This window comes from Leucopleurus acutus (genome assembly GCF_964270905.1).
Source record: "Leucopleurus acutus genome assembly, chromosome: 2".
In the NCBI taxonomy this organism is placed as follows: Eukaryota; Metazoa; Chordata; class Mammalia; order Artiodactyla; family Delphinidae; genus Leucopleurus; species Leucopleurus acutus.
The window spans coordinates 82,330,705-82,350,049 of NC_139143.1; the positions used below are offsets into that span (position 1 = coordinate 82,330,705).

Sequence of the window (19,345 nt, forward strand, 5' to 3'; positions counted from 1 at the left end):
ATCCCTGGTGAGATGTGACCCTGAGTTACATCTCAAAGGCATTCCCCTCCCTGGCAGCACCCAAGCACCTTGGGACTGCACCTCAGTCCTGAGACCAGGAGGGCAGAAAGCAGCAAGTGAGGGAGAGACTCAGAGAGAATGTAGGAAGGGAAGATAGAGAAAGAGAGGGACAAACCAAGAGGGAGAGGGAGAAGAGAGGAGGGGGATGGACGGAAGTGAGCTGGGTTGCCCCGTGCCCCAAGCCGGAATCCTGCCACCTTGATGCACCCGTCCGGGGATCACCCTCCTCTTCACCCCTCGCCTCAGGTCTTGGCAACAGTCCCCCCCTCACTGTACAATCTCACCATACATGTGACAATTCTGGGTACATGGGCAAAAGTGGGAGAGTTCGCAGAGAAAAGGGAAACCCTGGGACGCTCACAGGAGGCCAGCCGTCCCCTGGTGTCCACTTTCCCTGTCTTGTGTGTGCAGTGGGGACCTCTGAGGACAGGGGTTGGGGGTCCAGTTTGGCCAGGAGGATGACCTGAGTCTTGGGGTAGAGGAATTGTTTCAGGCCTGAGTCCCAAGAGGCAACAGGACTTGAGCAACAAATTGTTTCAGTTCTGTTGTCACTTTGGTAATTGGAGTGTCAAAATCTATGACACTGGGCTTTCTAAACCATGTTTTCAGCAATTCCTGGGAGGGGGCAGGGTGTTGAGGTTGGATTCTGGAGTGTACTTCACAGAAGGGCTTGTGTCAGGCTTGTGTAAGATTGCCTCAGCCGGCTGGTGAAAGCTGAGGTATTTCTTTCCGGCAAGGTTTTGGGAAACAGCACACAATTCTCTTCCTCTAGGGGTTGTGGGGCATGCCTGCCTTGCTGACTTGGGGCCTGGGTAGTTTGAGACCCTGGCTGAAGGCATCATATTCTCTGAGAAGTACCACCTCGGGCTCTCTTAGCCTCACTTGGACTATCGCAGCAGCCTCCTAACCTGTCTCATTTCCACCCCAAATCATCCCACACACCACAGACAGACTTTTCTAAAATACAAGTATGATTATATAATTTCCCTCCCCAAACCTCCACTGTTTCTGCCCTCCGTTCTCCAGATGAAATTGTAGCTCTGTGGCCTAGTGTCTGTCCCCCTCTCCTCTGCATCTCCCACCTCCCCCTCTTCCACCCCCAGGGGTCCTCATTGTTGCTCAAACCCCACATCTGACCACGTCCAGGCCTTTGCACACGTGCTCTCCTCCTCCTGAAGCATCTGCACGTTTTTCCCGGGATGCCTGTGGCCACCAGACTTAACTCATCCCCCGCAGGGAGACCGCCCAGCTGAAGGACAGCCCTCCTATCTCTAAGCCCCACAGTACTTTATCCCTTTCTGGCCTTTCATTTTTTTATATCGGAATCATTTGAGGAGCTATCTTGTCTGCCCTGCAGTCCTGGGAGTTCCTTAATGACAGAATGAAGCCATATTTATCATGGGGGCCCCTCAGAGCATTATACAGAGCCCGACATACAGCAAGTCTGGTGTTAACGCCTGATGAGTGAATGAGAAGACAAATGAGTAGATGCTATAAGAATTCATCTCTGTGGCCAGTTCTGGAAGCATTTCATACCACCGAGGCCCCAGAACATGTTCTGAGCGTTGTTAAGCCTCTGGGCAGCATCCAGCAGCTGCCACTGTACTTCTTCACCATGCCCAGAAAGGTACACAGAAGTTCAGGTTCCACTGCCAAGGAGGGCAACTCCCTCTTATAGGAACTGAGGGACAGGCATCTGACAACAGGCTTTCTCTGTTCTTTAATCACTGTTATGCTGGGGAACCCCCAAAGCTTTTGTTCCTTGAAAGGACTCATTAATCCTAGAGGTAGTCAGCAATTTTCACTTGGAGTGGGAATCTTAACCTTCACCCTGACACTCTTATTCTTTACCTGAGGGAAGAATCCAGCTCTTCTCTACTCAATAAAACCAGTCTTTTTGGGGGTGAAGGGGACTAATGGGATGGAAGGGCTAAGTCACCTTGATCAGCTCTTTTTTAAGAAAATCCTACAGGGCTTTGTGAAAGTGGATTGCTGTAGACCTTCCCGCGGGGCCTAGAACAGTCTCCTCCTCTCAGACCAAGCTAGCAGAGAGATAGGCAAAAGGGGGAACACTTGGGATCAATGAAGCTCTGTCCCCTGCCATCCTGATGCCCAGTGGCTCCACCATCTCCTGGCCTCCAGATCGCCAGACCAAGGGCACAGCCTTCATGCCCAAAGCAGTCCCCACCTTACCCTCTCCTCATGCAAGTTCCAGCTTCACCCTCCAGCTCCACAGGGTCCTAGGACCACCCTACCTCCCCTTGCCCATTTGAAATGCTCACTGAGAGCTTTTTCCACGTTGGTACCTGGGGACATGGGACAAATCAGCCATTGTCCCTGCATCCAGGGCCACTGCCAGATTTGCAGATAAGGGGTTACAGTTCCCTATTGCAAGTGCAAAGGCAGACGTACCGGAGAGTTCTACGGGCCTGGAGGAGGAAGCCCCCATGGGCTTGAGGAAGGTGGGTGGTCAGGGGAATCTTCATGGAGGTGGTGACATAGGTTCTAGGCCTTCATGGGCCCTAAGGGACTCACTAGAGATCTCAGGGTGGGGAGAGCATTCCTGGTACAACTGTGTAGAGGCTGTAGAAAGCCTGGATGTGATTTTGAAGAAGTGGATGGGTAGCTGCGTGCGTGGAGGAGGTTAGATTTATTCTGCATCCCCAGTGGTGTGGGAGGAAACCAGGGTTAATGCTTGGCAGGTGTGAGGAGACAGATTTTGGCTCCGTGTAATGAAGGACTTTCTAAGTGTCAGCACCAAAGGAGGATGCTCCCTTACCTGGAGGAGTTCAGGCAGAGCTGGGCCAACCGCATGGCAGGGATGCTGGGGAGAATCACTCAAGCATGAGGGTGAGGCAGGTTGGGTTAAACAAATAATGTTCAAACTTTTTTCAAGACAAATCGCTTTATTCAAATGGAAGCTTCTAGTGTGCAGCAGATGAAGGCAGAACTGGTAAGACTGAATAAAGTTGAGGAGGGGGCTGGGCTCCAGAGTCCCATCCCCTTGCTGCCCTTCCAGTTTGAGATGCCATGATGATATCCAGAACCTTCTGGATTTTTTTTTTTTTTTCCGTGCGCGGGCCTCTCACTGTTGTGGCCTCTCCCGTTGCGGAGCACAGGCTCCGGACGCGCAGGCTCAGCGGCCATGGCTCACGGGCCCAGCCGCTCCACGGCACGTGGGATCTTCCCGGACCGGGGCACGAACCCGCGTCCCCTGCATTGGCAGGCGGACTCTCAACCACTGCTCCACCAGGGAAGCCCTGGATTTTTTAAAATACATTTTTATTGGAGTATAATTGCTTCACAATACCATGTTAGTTTCTGTTGCACAATAAAGTGAATCAGCCATATGCATACACATGTCCCCATATTCCGTCCCTCTTGAGTCTCCCTCCCATCCTCCCTATCCCACCTCCTAGGTCAATGCAAAGTACCGAGCTGATCTCCCTGTGCTATGCTGCTGCCTCCCACCAGCCAAATATTTTACATTCGGTCGTGTATATACGTCGATGCTACTCACTTCGCCTCAGCTTCGCCCTCCCTCTCCATGTCCTCAAGTCCATTCTCTATGTCTACCTCTTTATTCCTGCCCTACAACTAGGTTCATCAGTAACTTTTTTTTTTTTAGATTCCATATATATGTGTTAGCATAAAGTATTTGTTTTTCTCTTCCTATCTTACTGCACTATGTATGACAGACTCTAGGTCCATCCACCTCACTACAAATAACTCAATTTCATTTCTTTTTATGGCTGAGTATATTGCATTGTATATATGTGCCACATCTTCTTTATCCATTCGTCTGTAGATGGACATTTAGGTTGGTTCCATGTCCTGGCTATTGTAAATAGTGCTGCGATGAACATTGTGGTGCATGTCTCTTTTTGAATTATGGTTTTCTCAAGGTATATGTCCAGTAGTGGGATTGCTGGGTCATATGGTAGTTCTATTTTTAGTTTTTTAAGGAACCTCCATACTGTTTTCCATAGTTAGAGCCTTCTGTTTTTTTTTTTTTTTTCCCAGTGATTGAGGCATTTTATTGAAGCTTTGGCGACTGGTTGTGGGGACATTTTGCTGGTTTTAATCCCACCTCCTCTCCCTCCTTTCTCTACACCTGCCCCCAAGAAGGGAGCCTGGAGCATGTGGGGAATTTTAGAACATCTATACAGTCAGTATTTGTTGAGAACCTACCGTGTATCAGCCACCTCTCTAGGTGCTCGGAATAAAGCAGAGAATAAGACAGATGCCATGGACTTGACCTCGTGGAGTTCACAGTCTAGTGAGGAAGCAGAGTCATAGACATATTTATGACACATTGTGATAAGCACTGGTGGGCAGAGGGGTTGGGGGGAGCCTACCCTACCTGAGGTATCTAGTCCTGGCCAGGCCACTGGTAGAACCCAGGCCTCCCAACTGCTGGGCCAGCTCTCTTTCTCCTGCACCAAAGCTGCACAGCAGGGACGTGAGGGTGGGTTAGCAGGGCTGTCAGGAGATGAGTCTCCCCACCTATGGGATCCCCCAGGGGCCCCCTGGGGGCTTCTGAACACTTCTCCCCAAGCTCACAGCCTGGAGTGGTTCCTGGAAGCACCCTCATACCCTCAAGTGGGAGCCCGGAAATCCCTGTCGCCACAGCAAAGGCTCTTAGAACAGGGCCTACACGGTCCACAGCAGGCAGGCCAGGGGCCAGGCTACAGCCAAGTGGCCTGGGAGGAGCTGGAGTCTGACCACCGCTCCTGGCTTCATGCTCAGCACTGGGGAAGGAGCTGTGAGATCTAGGCTGCAGGGAAGATGGATTCAAGGCTCTCTGCAATATCTTCAGCAATCACCACTGTATGACCTTGAACTGGTCCCTTCTCGACTCTATGCCTCACTTTCTTCACTTGTAACCTGGGGGATGGATGCTGTTCGTCTTTTCCCAGCACCCCCAATCCTAATCCTATCAGAGTTTTCTCTCTGCTGAAAGCACAGGGCAGAGCAGACGACCCTGATTTGGGCTCTGGAGTTTGGAAGGCCCACCCCAGCCCGGTAATGACCCAGTAGGGGGACTTTACGGCGTTGCTCTAAGGCCTGGAGTCCCTTGGATGTCTCTGAAGTGAGTGGTCTGGAGGCTGCTGAGGTGAGGACCAGAGGCAGCAGCTGCAGGGAAGCTGGGAGCCAGGCCAGCCGCGAGTTTGCAGAGGAGCCAGGGTTTCTGCTGGCCTGAGGTCTCATCCACCCACTGGGGCCTGGAGGAACCCCGGCCATCTCAGGGAGGTCAGCTTGCCCTCGAGGCTTAGGATAAGAGTCCTCAGGCCTGAGAGGCTCTCTGGACCCTGTGTCCAACCTCCGCCCCTCAGTGGTTAGGCTCTGTAGCTGCAGAGCCAGGGCTGGATCTTGTTTCTTCCAACGGGCAGGCAGGTACCCTTCTCACACTCCTGTCCACCCGGGGCCAGACCCCTGCTTCCCATCCGTGTGCTTACCTACCCCCGTATCCCCGGAGGACCCTAGGTCTGCTGAGAGACACCCAATGCCCCCGTAGATTCAGAACTCCATTTGTGGGTAACACACCCCATCTGTCCTGGACTTCAGTGTTCCTCCACAGACACGTTCTGTCTAGAGGACTAAGGTTCTGGTAGGAGAGAGATGGCCGTGTGGAGAGCACTAGGTGAAGAGGGGGTGGGGGCAGGATTGGGGGGTGGCTGGAAGGTTGAGGGGAAGGGAAACTCCCCTTTTGCTTTTTATGGTGACAAGGGCCACTTTGACTGTCTGGACAGAGAGGTCCTGAGCTGGGGAAGGGTGACGGGGACCTAAGCAGGGGGGCCTAGAGTCAGAGGTGAGGAGACGGTCAGGGAGGTGAATCCAAAGGGCCCAGAAGAGACCCACATTTTTGTTGCTTCTTGTTTTGTCGTTACTGAATGCAGACATTGAGGCCCAGTTAAGCCACAGGGCTGTCAAACCCCCAGACCTCCAGGAAGGTCAGGCTGGGAAGGGGGTAGGGAAAGAAGCACACAGAACACTGGCTTGGAGGAAGACTTTATATTTCACCCCCATCTCCCTGCCCTGCAGCTAAGGCAGCCCCGTGGCCCTAGGTGGGCAGGGGCTGGTGGCCTGACCTGATTAGTGGCTGTGGCCGTGATTGCCATGGCTGTGGCCGTGATTGTCATGGCTGTGGCCGTGGCCTGAACCACCTGCCCCGAAGCCTGGCCCGTGCCTGTGGCCTACTCCTGGGGGCGCCGTCTTGTGCATCTCCTCGTGGGAGGCTTCCGTCAGCTTGCCCACCAGCACGGAGAACTCGTGGAAGTTCAGCTCCTTGTCTACATCCGTGTCCAGGTCCTCCATGATCTCGTTTATGGCTTTGTCATCCTTTGTCTCCTTCTGCCGGTGGGAGACACAGGGCAGTCAGGGCTGGGTGTGGTCAGGGCTAAGGACGGGGAGCACAGCAAGTGACCCGATGGCAAAGGCAGAGTGACACCAGGCTCCTGGGCCTAAGTTTGAGCATCTGCTGGACACTTTCTGATTCCTGGCCACCACAATTCTCTCCATTTTACAGGAGAGGAACTGAGGTCGAGTGACTTGCCTGAGGTCACACACGTTCATACGTACAGAGATGTCTCCTCATTTGGTCCTTATAACAATGATAGGGAGACTTGGAATCTTCCTTGAGGAAGACTTGAGGAAACAGTCGTACAAACGGTAATTAGCTTGTGCAGATTGACAAGGCTTGGGAGCAGAAGGGTGGACACGCACATTCCGGTCTTGTCCCGTTCCCTCTACTCCTATCCATGTCACGCCCTCCTCTTCCCGCCTCCCCACTCCCTCTCCAGGTTACTACTTAGTGACACTCATTTCAGCCTGCATGGCGGGGAAGCACCTGAGGGAGACGAGATGGGGACAGAGAGCAGTGTGGTGTGATAAGTGTGCAAGGGGGCCTGAGGGGAGGTGAAGGGTCCAGGCCCCACTGGGTTCCAGCCCCGCCTCCCACTGGCTGGGGCACCCCCGCTGAGGCTCCTCCTGGGAAACTGCAGGTGCCCAGCTCCTCTCCCACGCCCTTCCCACTCTGCAACGCTTCAGCGTGATCTGCTTTTTTGCACCTTTGGCATCACCCTGGCAGATCCCTCGCTCCTGAGCAGCCCGTAGGAGGGGGCCCAGCTTCCTATCCTGGCCTATCTGCTCTGGATGTGGGGCGTGGTGGATGGGGTGGGATAGGGGTCTCACAAAGGAAAACATTGCCCACACAACCTCTTGGCTGTATCCTCTCTTGTCTACCCTGACCGAGCGTCCTGCTTGCTGAGGTCTGCAATTTCAGGGAGCTGTCAGCAACCCCAGTACCTCCGACAGCTGTGATTCTCCACCTTTCCAAGGTGGGGAGGGGCTCCAGGCAGGGCTGGCCACCTATCCCAGAACATCTCGCTCCAGGAATGGAACTGAGTCTGGGACCTAGATGTCCCACCCTTCTTAGTCCAGTCTTCTGTGTCCCCAAAGTCACCAAATTTGTAAAGAAAACAAAAAGATCCTGTGGAACGAATCCTCCTTTTCTTAGAGCTGCCTAATCATTTTCAGATCAGGGAAATGAACTAACATGTTACTGAGTGCTTTATACACACTGGTGCTGGGCTGGGTCCTTTCCCACATGCTGTTCATTTGTTTCTTACCAGAGAGCATTTGGATTAGAAAAGCCCTCTGGGGTCTTCCACTCCAAGTCCATCTGAGGCTTACAATCTCATTGGCTTCCTGCCAAGGGTAGTCTTCACTTGCTTCCCCCCACCAAAATTCAGGTCTCAGCTCAAAGGTCATCTCCTTAGAGGGGCCCTTCATGTCCATTTAACTAGTCTCCTCTCCCCGTACCCAGCCCACATCACCCACAGTGCTCTCTCTGTTTTTCTTTCAGGTACTTATTGGCTGTGGATCTATCCGTGTTCTTGATTGGTCAACACGTCTGTTGCGTGTCTCTCCCGTCAGGACAGTGGGTCCCGGTGGGCCACTACACGCCCTGCCCAGGATGGGACCTGGCACACTGCACATGCTCAGTCTGTTGGTGCCACCTAACACGGACCACCTCTAGTGACAGTGTCCAAATCCTGTTCCAAACACGGAGCCCACTGCCTCTGGAGGCTAGGTTGAAGGGGCAAGAACTTTTTCCTTGACCATTGCAGACTGCACCCCTATTCTCCATCCTTAGCCCAGACTGTGTGGGTCAGTTCTGACAGGGGTCCAGCCCTACCTTGAGGAAGTTTGGCAGCTCTTTTTTCACCAGCTGTTTGAATTCTTTCTTGTTCAGGGTGTCCGGGGGCTGCAGCCGTATAGAGTACTGGTGGAAGATATTGATGATGGTTTCTATGCTGCTTTCCAGCTGCGACAGTTGGTCAGCCATCTTCCTGCACTCTGTTTGAGCAAAGGAGAAGCAAGAGTTCTGGTGCTTAGAAGAAAAGACCATCAAGCTTCCTTGACACCTCCTACTGGCCGCACGCAGGAATGAAGGGGGGAAACAGAATAAAAGGAAAGCAGGGGCTGCAACAGAACTGGGAGATGACCCTGTTCCACACATGGTAGGAATGGTTTATAGACTATCTAGGGAGTGCCAAAAAGGAGAGCCTTTGAGGACAGGAGGCTGCAGCAGAACATGACCTAAGAAAACGGGAAGGAGGCTTTAAAGTGAGCAGTCAATCGAGGAGGGCTTCCAGGAGGAGGTTTGAAATGAAGATGGGTGAGGGGAGTAAAGAGTCAGCAGGCAGGCTCCGGCCCCGGGGAAACTGGCAGCTCACTTACCCAAGCCCAGGAGTCACACAGAGGGGTCTGACAGAAAGATGGGGGCCCAGCATTTATAGACCTCTGGCTGAGAAACTCAGCCTTCTTTCGGGAAGATTGCTTCACAGGTAAGCAGTGTGGTAACCCTGAGCTAGGCTGTGTCACTGCCAGGAAGGGGGCTGGGCCGGGACAAGAAATGTTCACAAAGCCCTTTTTGCCTTTTTGTGAAATTCCAAGCCCTGACCTGGAGCTGGTTTGGGAGGAAGCTGGTTGGTTAGGCCACTTCCTCTCCACACCACAGCCCTGCCCTCCCTGAGCAAGCTAGCAAGCTGCCTCTCCTCTGGCACCCCTCTCTCCCCCTGTCCTCGCTGAGGTTGTGCCTTCCCACCTGCAATAGCCAGTGTCTGGTGGTGGGCTGAGGACACCTGAGGTGGCCAACCCACTCTGTCTCCCCTTGTTGGGTAGTCCAACAAGGATGGCCCTGCCTGGCCCTGTGATGAGTGCTCTTAGGAGGGCGAGGGGCCTGCCCTCCATTGTTCGGGCTCATGGAGGAAGCACAGACAGCAGCCTGCATCCGTCCATCCCAGCAGGTGCCCAGGGCGCCTCTCCTGTGTGTGTCCACAGCGCCCTTTGCTGCCTCTACCAGGGCACATTTCACTCTGGACCAAGGATCTCAAGACACAAGCTTGCAGGAACTAGGGACCTGGAGTAAAGTGGTGAAGCGGTGTGGGCTGGACAACACCAAGAGCACCATCAGTAGCGTGACTCGTGACAACCGACATGGGGCCTCAGGGTTGGGGACACTAGGGAGTGGTGAGGACTGTGGCAAATGAGAGCATTCCTAACTTGAAGGGGCAGCTGGTACTCAGCCTCAGGGGAAGGCGGCCACGTGGGAAAGTGCATCAGGTGTTAATGGACCTCTCGAAGGTCCAGGGAATCTGAAATTTTATGTGAAAACTCCTGCTTATAAGATTCGTCAACTAATTTTTTCTTTTTACATCTTTATTGGAGTATAATTGCTTTACAATGGTGTTAGTTTCTGCTTTATAACAAAGTGAATCAGTTATACATATACATATGTCCTCATATCTCTTCCCTCTTGCATCTCCCTCCCTCCCACCCTCCCTATCCCACCCCTCTAGGTGGTCACAAAGCACTGAGCTGATCTCCCTGTGCTATGCGGCTGCTTCCCACTAGTTATCTATTTTACGTTTGGTAGAGTATATATGTCCATGCTACTCTCTCACTTTGTCAAAGCTTACCCATCCCCCTCCCCATATCCTCAAGTCCATTCCCTAGTAGGTCTGTGTCTTTATTCCCGTCTTATCCCTAGATTCTTCATGACTTTTTTTTTCTTAGATTCCATATGTATATGTTAGCATACGGTATTTGTCATTCTCTTTCTGACTTACTTCACTCTGTATGACAGACTCTAGGTCCATCCACCTCACTACAAATAACTCTATTTTGTTTCTTTTTATGGCTGAGTAATATTCCATTGTATATATGTGCCACATCTTGTTTATCCATTCATCCGATGATGGACACTTAGTTTACTTCCATCTGCTGGCTATTGTAAATAGAGCTGCAATAAACATTTTGGTACATGACTCTTTTTGAATTATGGTTTTCTCAGGGTATATGCCCAGTAGTGGGATTGCTGGGTCATATGGTAGTTCTATTTGTAGTTTCTTAATGAACCTCCATACTGTTCTCCATAGTGGTTGTACCAATTCACATTCCCACCAGCAATGCAAGGGTGTTCCCTTTTCTCCGCACCCTCCCCAGCATTTATTATTTCTAGATTTTTTGATGATGGCCATTCTGACTGGTGTGAGATGATATCTCATTGTAGTTTTGATATGCATTTCTCTAATGTTTAGTGATGTTGAGCAACCTTCATGTGTTTGTTGGCAATCTGTATATCTTCTTTGGAGAAATGTCTATTTAGGTCTTCTGCCCATTTTTGGATTGGATTGTTTGTTTTTTTGTTATTGAGCTGCATGAGCTGCGTATAAATATTGGAAATTAATCCTTTGTCAGTTGCTTCATTTGCAAATATTTTCTCCCATTCTGAGGGTTGTCTTTTGGTCTTGTTTATGGTTTCCTTTGCTGTGCAAAAGCTTTGAAGTTTCAATAGGTCCCATTTCTTTAATTTTGTTTTTATTTCCATTTCTGTAGGAGGTGTGTCAAAAAGGATCTTGTTGTGATTTATGTCATAGAGTGTTCTGCCTATGTTTTCCTCTAAGAGTTTGATAGTTGCTGGCCTTACAACTAGGTCTTTAATCCATTTTGAGCTTATTTTTGTGTATGGTGTTAGGGAGTGATCTAATCTCATACTTTTACATGTACCTGTCCAGTTTTCCCAGCACCATTTATTGAAGAGGATGTCCTTTCTCCACTGTACATTCCTGCCTCCTTTATCAAAGATAAGGTGACCATATGTGCATAGGTTTATCTCTGGGCTTTCTATCCTATTCCATTGATCTATATTTCTGTTCTTGTGCCAGGACCATACTGTCTTGATTACTATAGTTTTGTAGTATAGTCTGAAGTCAGGGCATCTGATTCCTCCAGCTCTGTTATTCTTTCTCAAGATTGCTTTGGCTATTCGGGGTCTTTTGTGTTTCCATAAAAATTGTGAAAATTCTTGTTCTAGTTCTGTGAAAAATGCCAGTGGTAGTTTGATAGGGATTGCATTGAATCTGTAGATTGCTTTGGGTAGTAGAGTCATTTTCACAATGTTGATTCTTCCAATCCAAGAACATGGTATATCTCTCCATCTATTTGTATCACCTTTAATTTCTTTCATCAATGTCTTATAATTTTCTGCATACAGGTCTTTTGTCGCCTTAGGTAGGTTTATTCCTAGATATTTTATTCTTTTTGTTGCAATGGTAAATGGGAGTGTTTTCTTGATTTCACTTTCAGATTTTTCATCATTAGTGTATAAGAATGCCAGAGATTTCTGTGCATTAATTTTGTATCCTGCAACTTTACCAAATTCATTGATTTTCTCTAGTAGTTTTCTGGTAGCAGCTTTAGGATTCTCTATGTATAGTATCATGTCATCTGCAAACAGTGACAGCTTTACTTCTTCCTTTCCGATTTGGATTCCTTTTATTTCCTTTTCTTCTCTGATTGCTGTGGCTAAAGCTTCCAAAACTATGTTGAATAAGAGTGGTGAGAGTGGGCAACCTTGTCTTGTTCCTGATCTTAGTGGAAATGCTTTCAGTTTTTCACCATTGAGGATGATGTTGGCTGTGGTTTTGTCATATATGGCGTTTATTATGTTGAGGAAAGTTCCCTCTATGCCTACTTTCTGCAGGGTTTTTATCATAAACGGGTGTTGAATTTTGTCAAAAGCTTTTTCTGCATCTATTGAGATGATCATATGGTTTTTCTCCTTCAATTTGTTAATATGGTGTATCACATTGATTGATTTGCATATTTGAAGAATCCTTGCATTCCTGGAATAAACCCCACTTGATCATGGTGTATGATCCTTTTAATGTGCCGATGGATTCTGTTTGCTAGTATTTTGTTGAGGATTTTTGCATCTATGTTCATCAGTGATATTGGCCTGTAGTTTTCTTTCTTTGTCACATCCTTGTCTGGTTTTGGTATCAAGGTGAAGGAATTTGGGAGTGTTCCTCCCTCTGCTATATTTTGTAAGAGTTTGAGAAGGATAGGTGTTAGCGCTTCTCTAAATGTTTGATAGAATTAGCCTGTGAAGCCATCTGGTCCTGGGCTTTTGCTTGTTGGAAGATTTTTAATCACAGTTTCAACTTCAGTGCTTGTGATTGGTCTGTTCATATTTTCTATTTCTTCCTGATTCAGTCTTGGCAGGTTGTGCATTTGTAAGAACTTGTCCATTTCTTCCAGATTGTCCATTTTATTGGCATAGAGTTGCTTGTAGTAATCTCTCATGATCTTTTGTATTTCTTCAGTGCCAGTTATTACTTCTCCTTTTTCATTTCTAATTCTATTGATTTGAGTCTTGTCCCTTTTTTTCCTGATGAGTCTGGCTAATGGTTTATCAATTTTGTTTATCTTCTCAAAAAACCAGCTTTTAATTTTACTGATCTTTGCTATCGTTTCCTTCATTTCTTTTTCATTTAGTTCTGATCTGATCTTTATGATTTCTTTCCTTCTGATAACTTTGGGGAATTTTTGTTCTTCTTTCTCTAATTGCTTTAGGTGCAAGGTTAGGTTGTTTATTCGAGATGTTTCCTGTTTCTTAAAGTAGGAATGTATTGCTATAAACTTCATTCTTAGAACTGCTTTTGCTGCATCCCATAGGTTTTGGGTCATTGTGTCTCCATTTTTATTTGTTTCTAGGTATTTTTTGATTTCCTCTTTGATTTCTTCAGTGATCACTTCGTTATTAAGGAGTGTATTGTTTAACCTCCATGTGTTTGTATTTTTTACAGATCTTTTCCTGTAATTGATATCTAGTCTCATAGCGTTGTGGTTGGAAAAGATACTTGATACAATTTCAATTTTGTTAAATTTACCAAGGCTTTGTTTGTGACCCAAGATATGACCTATCCTGGAGAATGTTCCATGAGCACTTGAGAAAAATGTGTATTCTGTTGTTTTTGGATGGAGTGTTCTATAAATATCAATTAAGTCCATCTTGTTTAATGTATCATTTAAAGCTTGTGTTTCCTTATTTATTTTCATTATGGATGATCTGTCCATTGGTGAAAGTGGGGTGTTAAAATCTCCTAGTATGAATGTGTTACTGTCGATTTCCCCTTTTATGGATGTTAGTATTTGCCTTATGTATTAAGTTGCTCCTACGTTGGGTGCATAAATATTTACAATTGTTATATCTTCTTGTTGGATCGATCCCTTGATCATTATGTAGTGTCTTTTTCTCTTGTAGTAGTCTTTATTTTAAAGTCTATTTTGTCTGATGTGAGAATTGCTACTCCAGCTTTCTTTTGGTTTCCATTTGCATGGAATATCTTTTTGCATCCCCTCACTTTCAGTCTGTATGTGTCCCAAGGTCTGAAGTGCGTCTCTTGTAGACAGCATATATATGGGTTTTATTTTTGTATCCATTCAGCCAGTCTGTGTCTTTTGGTGGGAGCATTTAATCCACTTATATGTAAGGTAATTATAGATATGCATGTTCCTCTTCCCATTTTCTAAATTGTTTGGGGTTTGTTATTATAGGTCTTTTCCTCCTATTGTGTTTCTTGCCTAGAGAAGTTCCTTTAGCATTTGTTGTAAAGCTGCTTTGGTGGTGCTGAACTCTCTCAGCTTTTGCTTGTCTGTAAAGGTTTTCATTTCTCCATCAAATCTGAATGAGATCCTTGCTGGGTAGAGTAATATTGATTGTAGGTATTCTCCTTCATCACTTTAAATATGTCCTGCCACTCCCTTCTGACTTGCAGAGTTTCTGCTGAAAAATCAGCTGTTAACCTTATGGGGATTCCCTTGTGTGTTATTTGTTGATTTTTCCTTGCTGCTTTTAATATGTTTTCTTTGTATTTAATTTCTGACAGTTTGATTAGTATGTGTCTTGGTGTGTTTTTCCTTGGATTATCCTTACGGGACTCTCTGTGCTTCCTGGACTTGCTTAACTATTTCCTTTCCCCTTTTAGGGAAGTTTTCAACTATAATCTCTTCAAATATTTTCTCAGTCCGTTTCCTTTTCTGTTCTTCTTCTGGGACCCCTATAATTCGAATGTTGGTACGTTTAATGTTGTTCCAGAGGTCTCTGAGACTGTCCTCAGTTCTTTTCATTCCTTTTTCTTTATTCTTCTCTGCAGTAGTTATTTCCATTATTTTATCTTCCAGGTCACTTATCCGTTCTTCTGCCTCAGTTATTCTGCTATTGATCCCTTCTAGAGTATTTTTAATTTCATTTATTGTGTTGTTCATCGTTGCTTGTTTCATCTTTAGTTCTTCTTGGTCCTTGTTAAATGTTTCTTGCATTTTGTCCATTCTATTTCCAATATTTTGGATCATCTTTACTATCATTATTCTGAATTCTTTTTCAGGTAGACTGCCTATTTCCTCTTCATTTGTTGGGTCTGGTGGGTTTTTATCTTGCTCCTTCATCTGCTGTGTGTTTTTCTGTCTTCTCATTTTGCTTATCTTACTGTGTTTGGGGTCTCCTTTTTGCAGGCTGCAGGTTCGTAGTTCCCGTTGTTTTTGGTGTCTGTCCCCAGTGGCTAAATTTGGTTCGGTGGGTTGTGTAGGCATCCTGGTGGAGGGGACTAGTGCCTGTGTTCTGCTGTATGAGGCTGAATCTTGTCTTTCTGGTGGGCAGGACCATGTCTGGTGGTGTTTTTTGGGTTGTCTGTGGCCTCATTATGATTTTAGGCAGCCTCTCTGCTAATGGGTGGGGTTGTGTTTTTGTCTTGCTAGTTGTTTGGCATAAGGTGTCCAGCACTGTAGCTTGCTGGTCATTGAGTGAAGTTGGGTGTTGGTGTTGAGATGGAGATCTCTGGGAGATTTTCGCCATTTGATATTTTCGAAGCTGGGAGGTCTCTTGTGGACCCGTGTCCTGAAGTTGGCTCTCCCACCTCAGAGGCATAGCACTGACTCTTAGCTGCAACACCAAGAGCCTTTCATCCACACAGCTCAGAATAAAAGGGAGAAAAAGTAGAAAGAAAGAAAGAAAGAGGATAAAATAAAATAAAATAAAATAAAGTTATTAAAAAATAATTATTAAGAAAAAAATTTTTTTTAATGTAAAACAAACAAGCAAACAAAACGGACGGACAGAACCGTAGGAGAAATGGTGAAAGCAAAGCTATATAGACAAAATCTCTCACAGAAGCAAACACATACACACTCACAAAAAGGAAAAGGGCAAAAAATCATAAATCTTGCTCTCAAAGTCCACCTCCTCAATTTGGGATGATTCATTGTCTATTCAGGTATTCCACAGATGCAGGGTACATCAAGTTGATTGTGGAGATTTAATCCGCTGCTCCTGAGGATGCTGGGAGAAATTTCTCTTTCTCTTCTTCGTTTGCACAGCTTCCGGGGCTCAGCTTTGGATTTGTCCCCGCCTCTGCATGTTGGTCGCCGGAGGGCGTCTGTTCTTCGCTCAGACAGGACGGGGTTAAAGGAGCAGGTGATTTTGGGGCTCTGGCTCACTCAGGCCGGGGGGAGGGACGGGTACTGATGCGGTGAAGCCTGCGGCGTCAGAGGCCATTGTGATATTGCACCAGCCTGAGGCGCCGTGCGTTCTCCTGGGGCAGTTGTCCCTGGATCCCGGGACCCTGGCAGTGGCGGGCTGCACAGGCTCCCCAGAAAGGAGGTGTGGATAGTGACCTGTGCTCGCACACAGGCTTCTTGGTGGCGCAGCAGCAGCCTTAGCGTCTCATGCCCGTCTCTGGTGTCCGTGTTTTAGCCGCGGCTCGCGCCCGTCTCTGGAGCTCCTTTAAGCAGCGCTCTTAATCCCCTCTCCTCGTGCACCAGGAAACAAAGAGGGAAGAAAAGTCTCTTGCCTCTTCGGCAGGTCCAGACTTTTCCCCGGACTCCCTCCCGGCTAGCCGTGGTGCACTAACCCCTCCAGGCTGTGTTCACGCCGCCAATCCCAGTCCTCTCCCTGAGATCAGACCTCCGAAGCCCGAGCCTCAGCTCCCAGCCCCCGTCCGCCCCGGCAGGTGAGCAGACAAGCCTCTCGGGCTGGTGAGTGCTGGTCAGCACCAATCCTCTGTGCCGGAATCTCTCCGCTTTGCCCTCCGCACCCCAGTGGCTCCGCTCTCCTCCGCGGCTCTGAAGCTTCCCCCCTCCGCCACCCGCAGTCTCTGCCCGCAAAGGGGCTTCTAGTGTGTGGAAACCTTTCCTCCTTCACAGCCCCCTCCCACTGGTGCAGGTGCCGTCCCTATTCTTTTGTCTCTGTTTTTTCTTTTGCCCTACTCAGGTACGTGGGGAGTTTCTTGCCTTTTGGGAGGTCTGAGGTCTTCTGCCAGTGTTCAGTGGGTGTTCTGTAGGAGTTGTTCCACGTGTAGATGTATTTCTGATGTATCTGTGGGGAGGAAGGTGATCTCCGCGTCTTACTCTTCCGCCATCTTTCACAATCTCCCTCGTGAACTAATTTTAAAGGAAAATGAGAACATTAACAATGAAGCATGGCGTGTGCTGAAGGCCATGACCTCTGCTCTGCCCGAAGTTCTTGACTTTCAGGTCTTTGTCCTGCACTCTGCTGAGGATCCCCGAGCCAGGGATGTGGCCTGACTCACCTCTGTGGTCCCAGGATGGAGCAATATGTTGAACTAATAAATGCAGGAGTGCACGAATAAATGAAGAAACGAGTGAGCGTGAAATACCCACCGATCTGTTTGTTGTCCTGTGACTTTCTGTGGAGATGTTGACTGTGACCATATAGTGCTGATTAGGATGAAAGTGAATGGGTGGGGGGAGAATAGGGTGAGTGGTTGGCAGGAGTGAGCAGCTGGACTGGGCTTTGAAATAGAAGGGAGTCCACACTTGGGGATCCTGTGTTGGCAGTGGGTTCCCTCATGTCAGAAGGTCATGGCAGGCCCCAAGGTCCCAGGCTAACCCAGGCCTGGGTTGAGACCAGGGCTGAACCGTGGAGGTCCCGACCCTGGCAGGCTATTCCTGGCTTGATCCATAGGTGCTCAGACCCCACCCAGCCCCCCTCACTGCCAACCAAGGCCAGAGGTTGGAAGGAGGGGTGGTGGGAAGTGGAGTCCTCTCCTTGGGGGAGACTCAGCCCTGGGCCTGGGTGGGTCAACAGGTGAGAACAGCAGGTGAAACCAGTGCAGCCCTTTGAGGGAGGTTTTCTGTGGACCCCCGGCCTCAGGGTGACTCTGCAGCTCCACTAAGGGCAACCCGTGCAGATTTGGGGGTGTTCCCTCAGAAGGGTCCGTTTAGGGTCTCAGGAGGCTACCCCACCCACTGGGAGGTGGGAGCCCCTGCAGGTCCCTGTGGAGACACAATGTCCTATTGTACTTGTGCAAAGGGTCATGTGGAGTTTCCTCTGTGAAGATTCAAGGGCTCTGGAGATCAGAGCTGCAGACTGTGGAGCATGTCAGGGGATGAGTGGAGAGTGGGTGAGGGACTGGAGAGTCTCGGTTTGTGGGGGGCTTCCTGGGTGGGTGACAGTTTGCTGCTGAGGTAGGGGCAGTGAGTGAATGGGCCCCCTGGCCACAGGGTGGGAGTAAGTTCTAGTGATGAGGACACAGTGTGTGTGGCCTCCTGGGATTTACTTTTCTACTTCTCTGCTCCGATCCTGCCCCTGCTGGTGAGGCCAGTGGAAAGGAGTGGGGTGGGGGGCTGTTGGTGAACGACCTCCATCCACAGCCTCCAAACTCCTGGAGCACATCTGTCCCCACGGGCAGGACGTTCCCAGAGGTGATCCTCAGGTCCCACAGGCAAAACCCCTGGCTTTGCCGGGTTTCCTGGGGACTGGGGATGAGGAAGGAGCTCAGGGAGCCTTGGGCAGCTATGCCCTTTCCCAGGGAGGAAGTACCGGGGCTTCTTCACAGGGCGGGTCCCCTGCTGTCAGCACCTGTCTGGTCTCACCGAGTCCCTCTCGATTCTGTGGTTGGTGGACAGAGCTCCTCAGAGCCTCAGAGCTCTGCCCTCCTCCTCTTCTCCCCATTTGGTTAGGGATCCAGGCCTTCCTCTTCTCTCTGGAAAGCCAGGGCCCAGTCTCCATTCCCAGGGAGGGAGTGCCCTCTAGTGCTAGAGAGAGAGAAGGCCGAGGAGGCAGCAGCTGGAGAAGGAGGGCAGGGCCAGAGGCCAAGCCTGAAAGGAAGGCACTGCCCGCCAATGAGGGGTGAGCCAGCTGCAGCCTGACCTGTGGGGCTGGGACAGCGAGGGACCCACAGGTATTTCTGAGTGTGTGTGTGTGTGTGTGTGTGTGTGTGTGTCTTCTTGAGAAGCCCTCACTTATTGGAGGGACTGGACTCTATCAGGTTAAAAAGTTCACATAGTGGAGAAAGTTTCCCTGATCTCCACTCTTGAATTCTTCCTCCAAGTAAGAAAACTTTCTCTATCCTAAATTGTTCTAAATGGGTTTGGTTCTACCACACCTGGATGTTTCTTGCCAAGGCTCTGGGTCCTGGGGTTACCTCTACCCAATTTCTTCCCTTTCTGTCTAACCTGGAATCCCTATGTATTATGTCTCACTTGTCTCCTGTCCTAATATTTCATCTTCATTTTAAGTACAGAGGATGCATAGCAATGTGAGCCACGGTGGCCGAACTGTGGCTGCAGCCTGTCCTGCCAGCTCGGTGTATGCAGTTGGAGGTGGGGGTGGGAGACCCCACCAGTCCCTGCCCTAGTAAAATGAGGGGTTGGGCTCAAGCCTTGCAATTTCAGCTTATGATGTGACAAGCTTGGGACTGCACTCGCCTCGTTATCATTCATGGTTGGGGAAGCACCATGGCCAAGCGACCAGGGTATAAACCTCCTATTGACCAGAACTGATTGCTGGTTTCTAGGTAGCTTTGCAAGAGGCCAGCTTCTTTCCTGGGAGGCCAGCCGACAGGGCTTCCAACTTGGGCAAGTTAATCCTTGCCTCTCATTTGGCCAATGAGAGAGGCTCAACACTTTCCCACAT

At 48.9% G+C, this 19,345-nt stretch overlaps 1 protein-coding gene across 1 annotated transcript; it reads right to left on the minus strand.

Moving 5' to 3' along the window:
• Positions 1-6,060: 6,060 nt before the first annotated feature.
• On the minus strand, positions 6,061-8,446 carry LOC309957881 (protein S100-A9-like). Its single transcript, XM_082833422.1, has 2 exons — positions 8,261-8,446; positions 6,061-6,414 (listed from the first exon to the last, which is right to left on the minus strand). Exons 1-2 carry the CDS (start codon positions 8,408-8,410, stop codon positions 6,157-6,159), a joined length of 408 nt encoding a protein of 135 aa, XP_082689548.1. The 5' UTR covers positions 8,411-8,446; the 3' UTR covers positions 6,061-6,156.
• Positions 8,447-19,345: the final 10,899 nt, after the last annotated feature.

Excerpts from the sequence above, each read along its gene's own strand:
- LOC309957881 (XM_082833422.1), bottom strand. The coding sequence starts at position 8,410 with ATGGCTGACCAACTGTCGCAGCTGGAAAGCAGCATAGAAACCATCATC. Across the intron at positions 6,415-8,260 it reads AGCTGCCAAACTTCCTCAAG|AAGGAGACAAAGGATGACAA; the intron begins GTAGGGCTGGAC and ends TCCCACCGGCAG.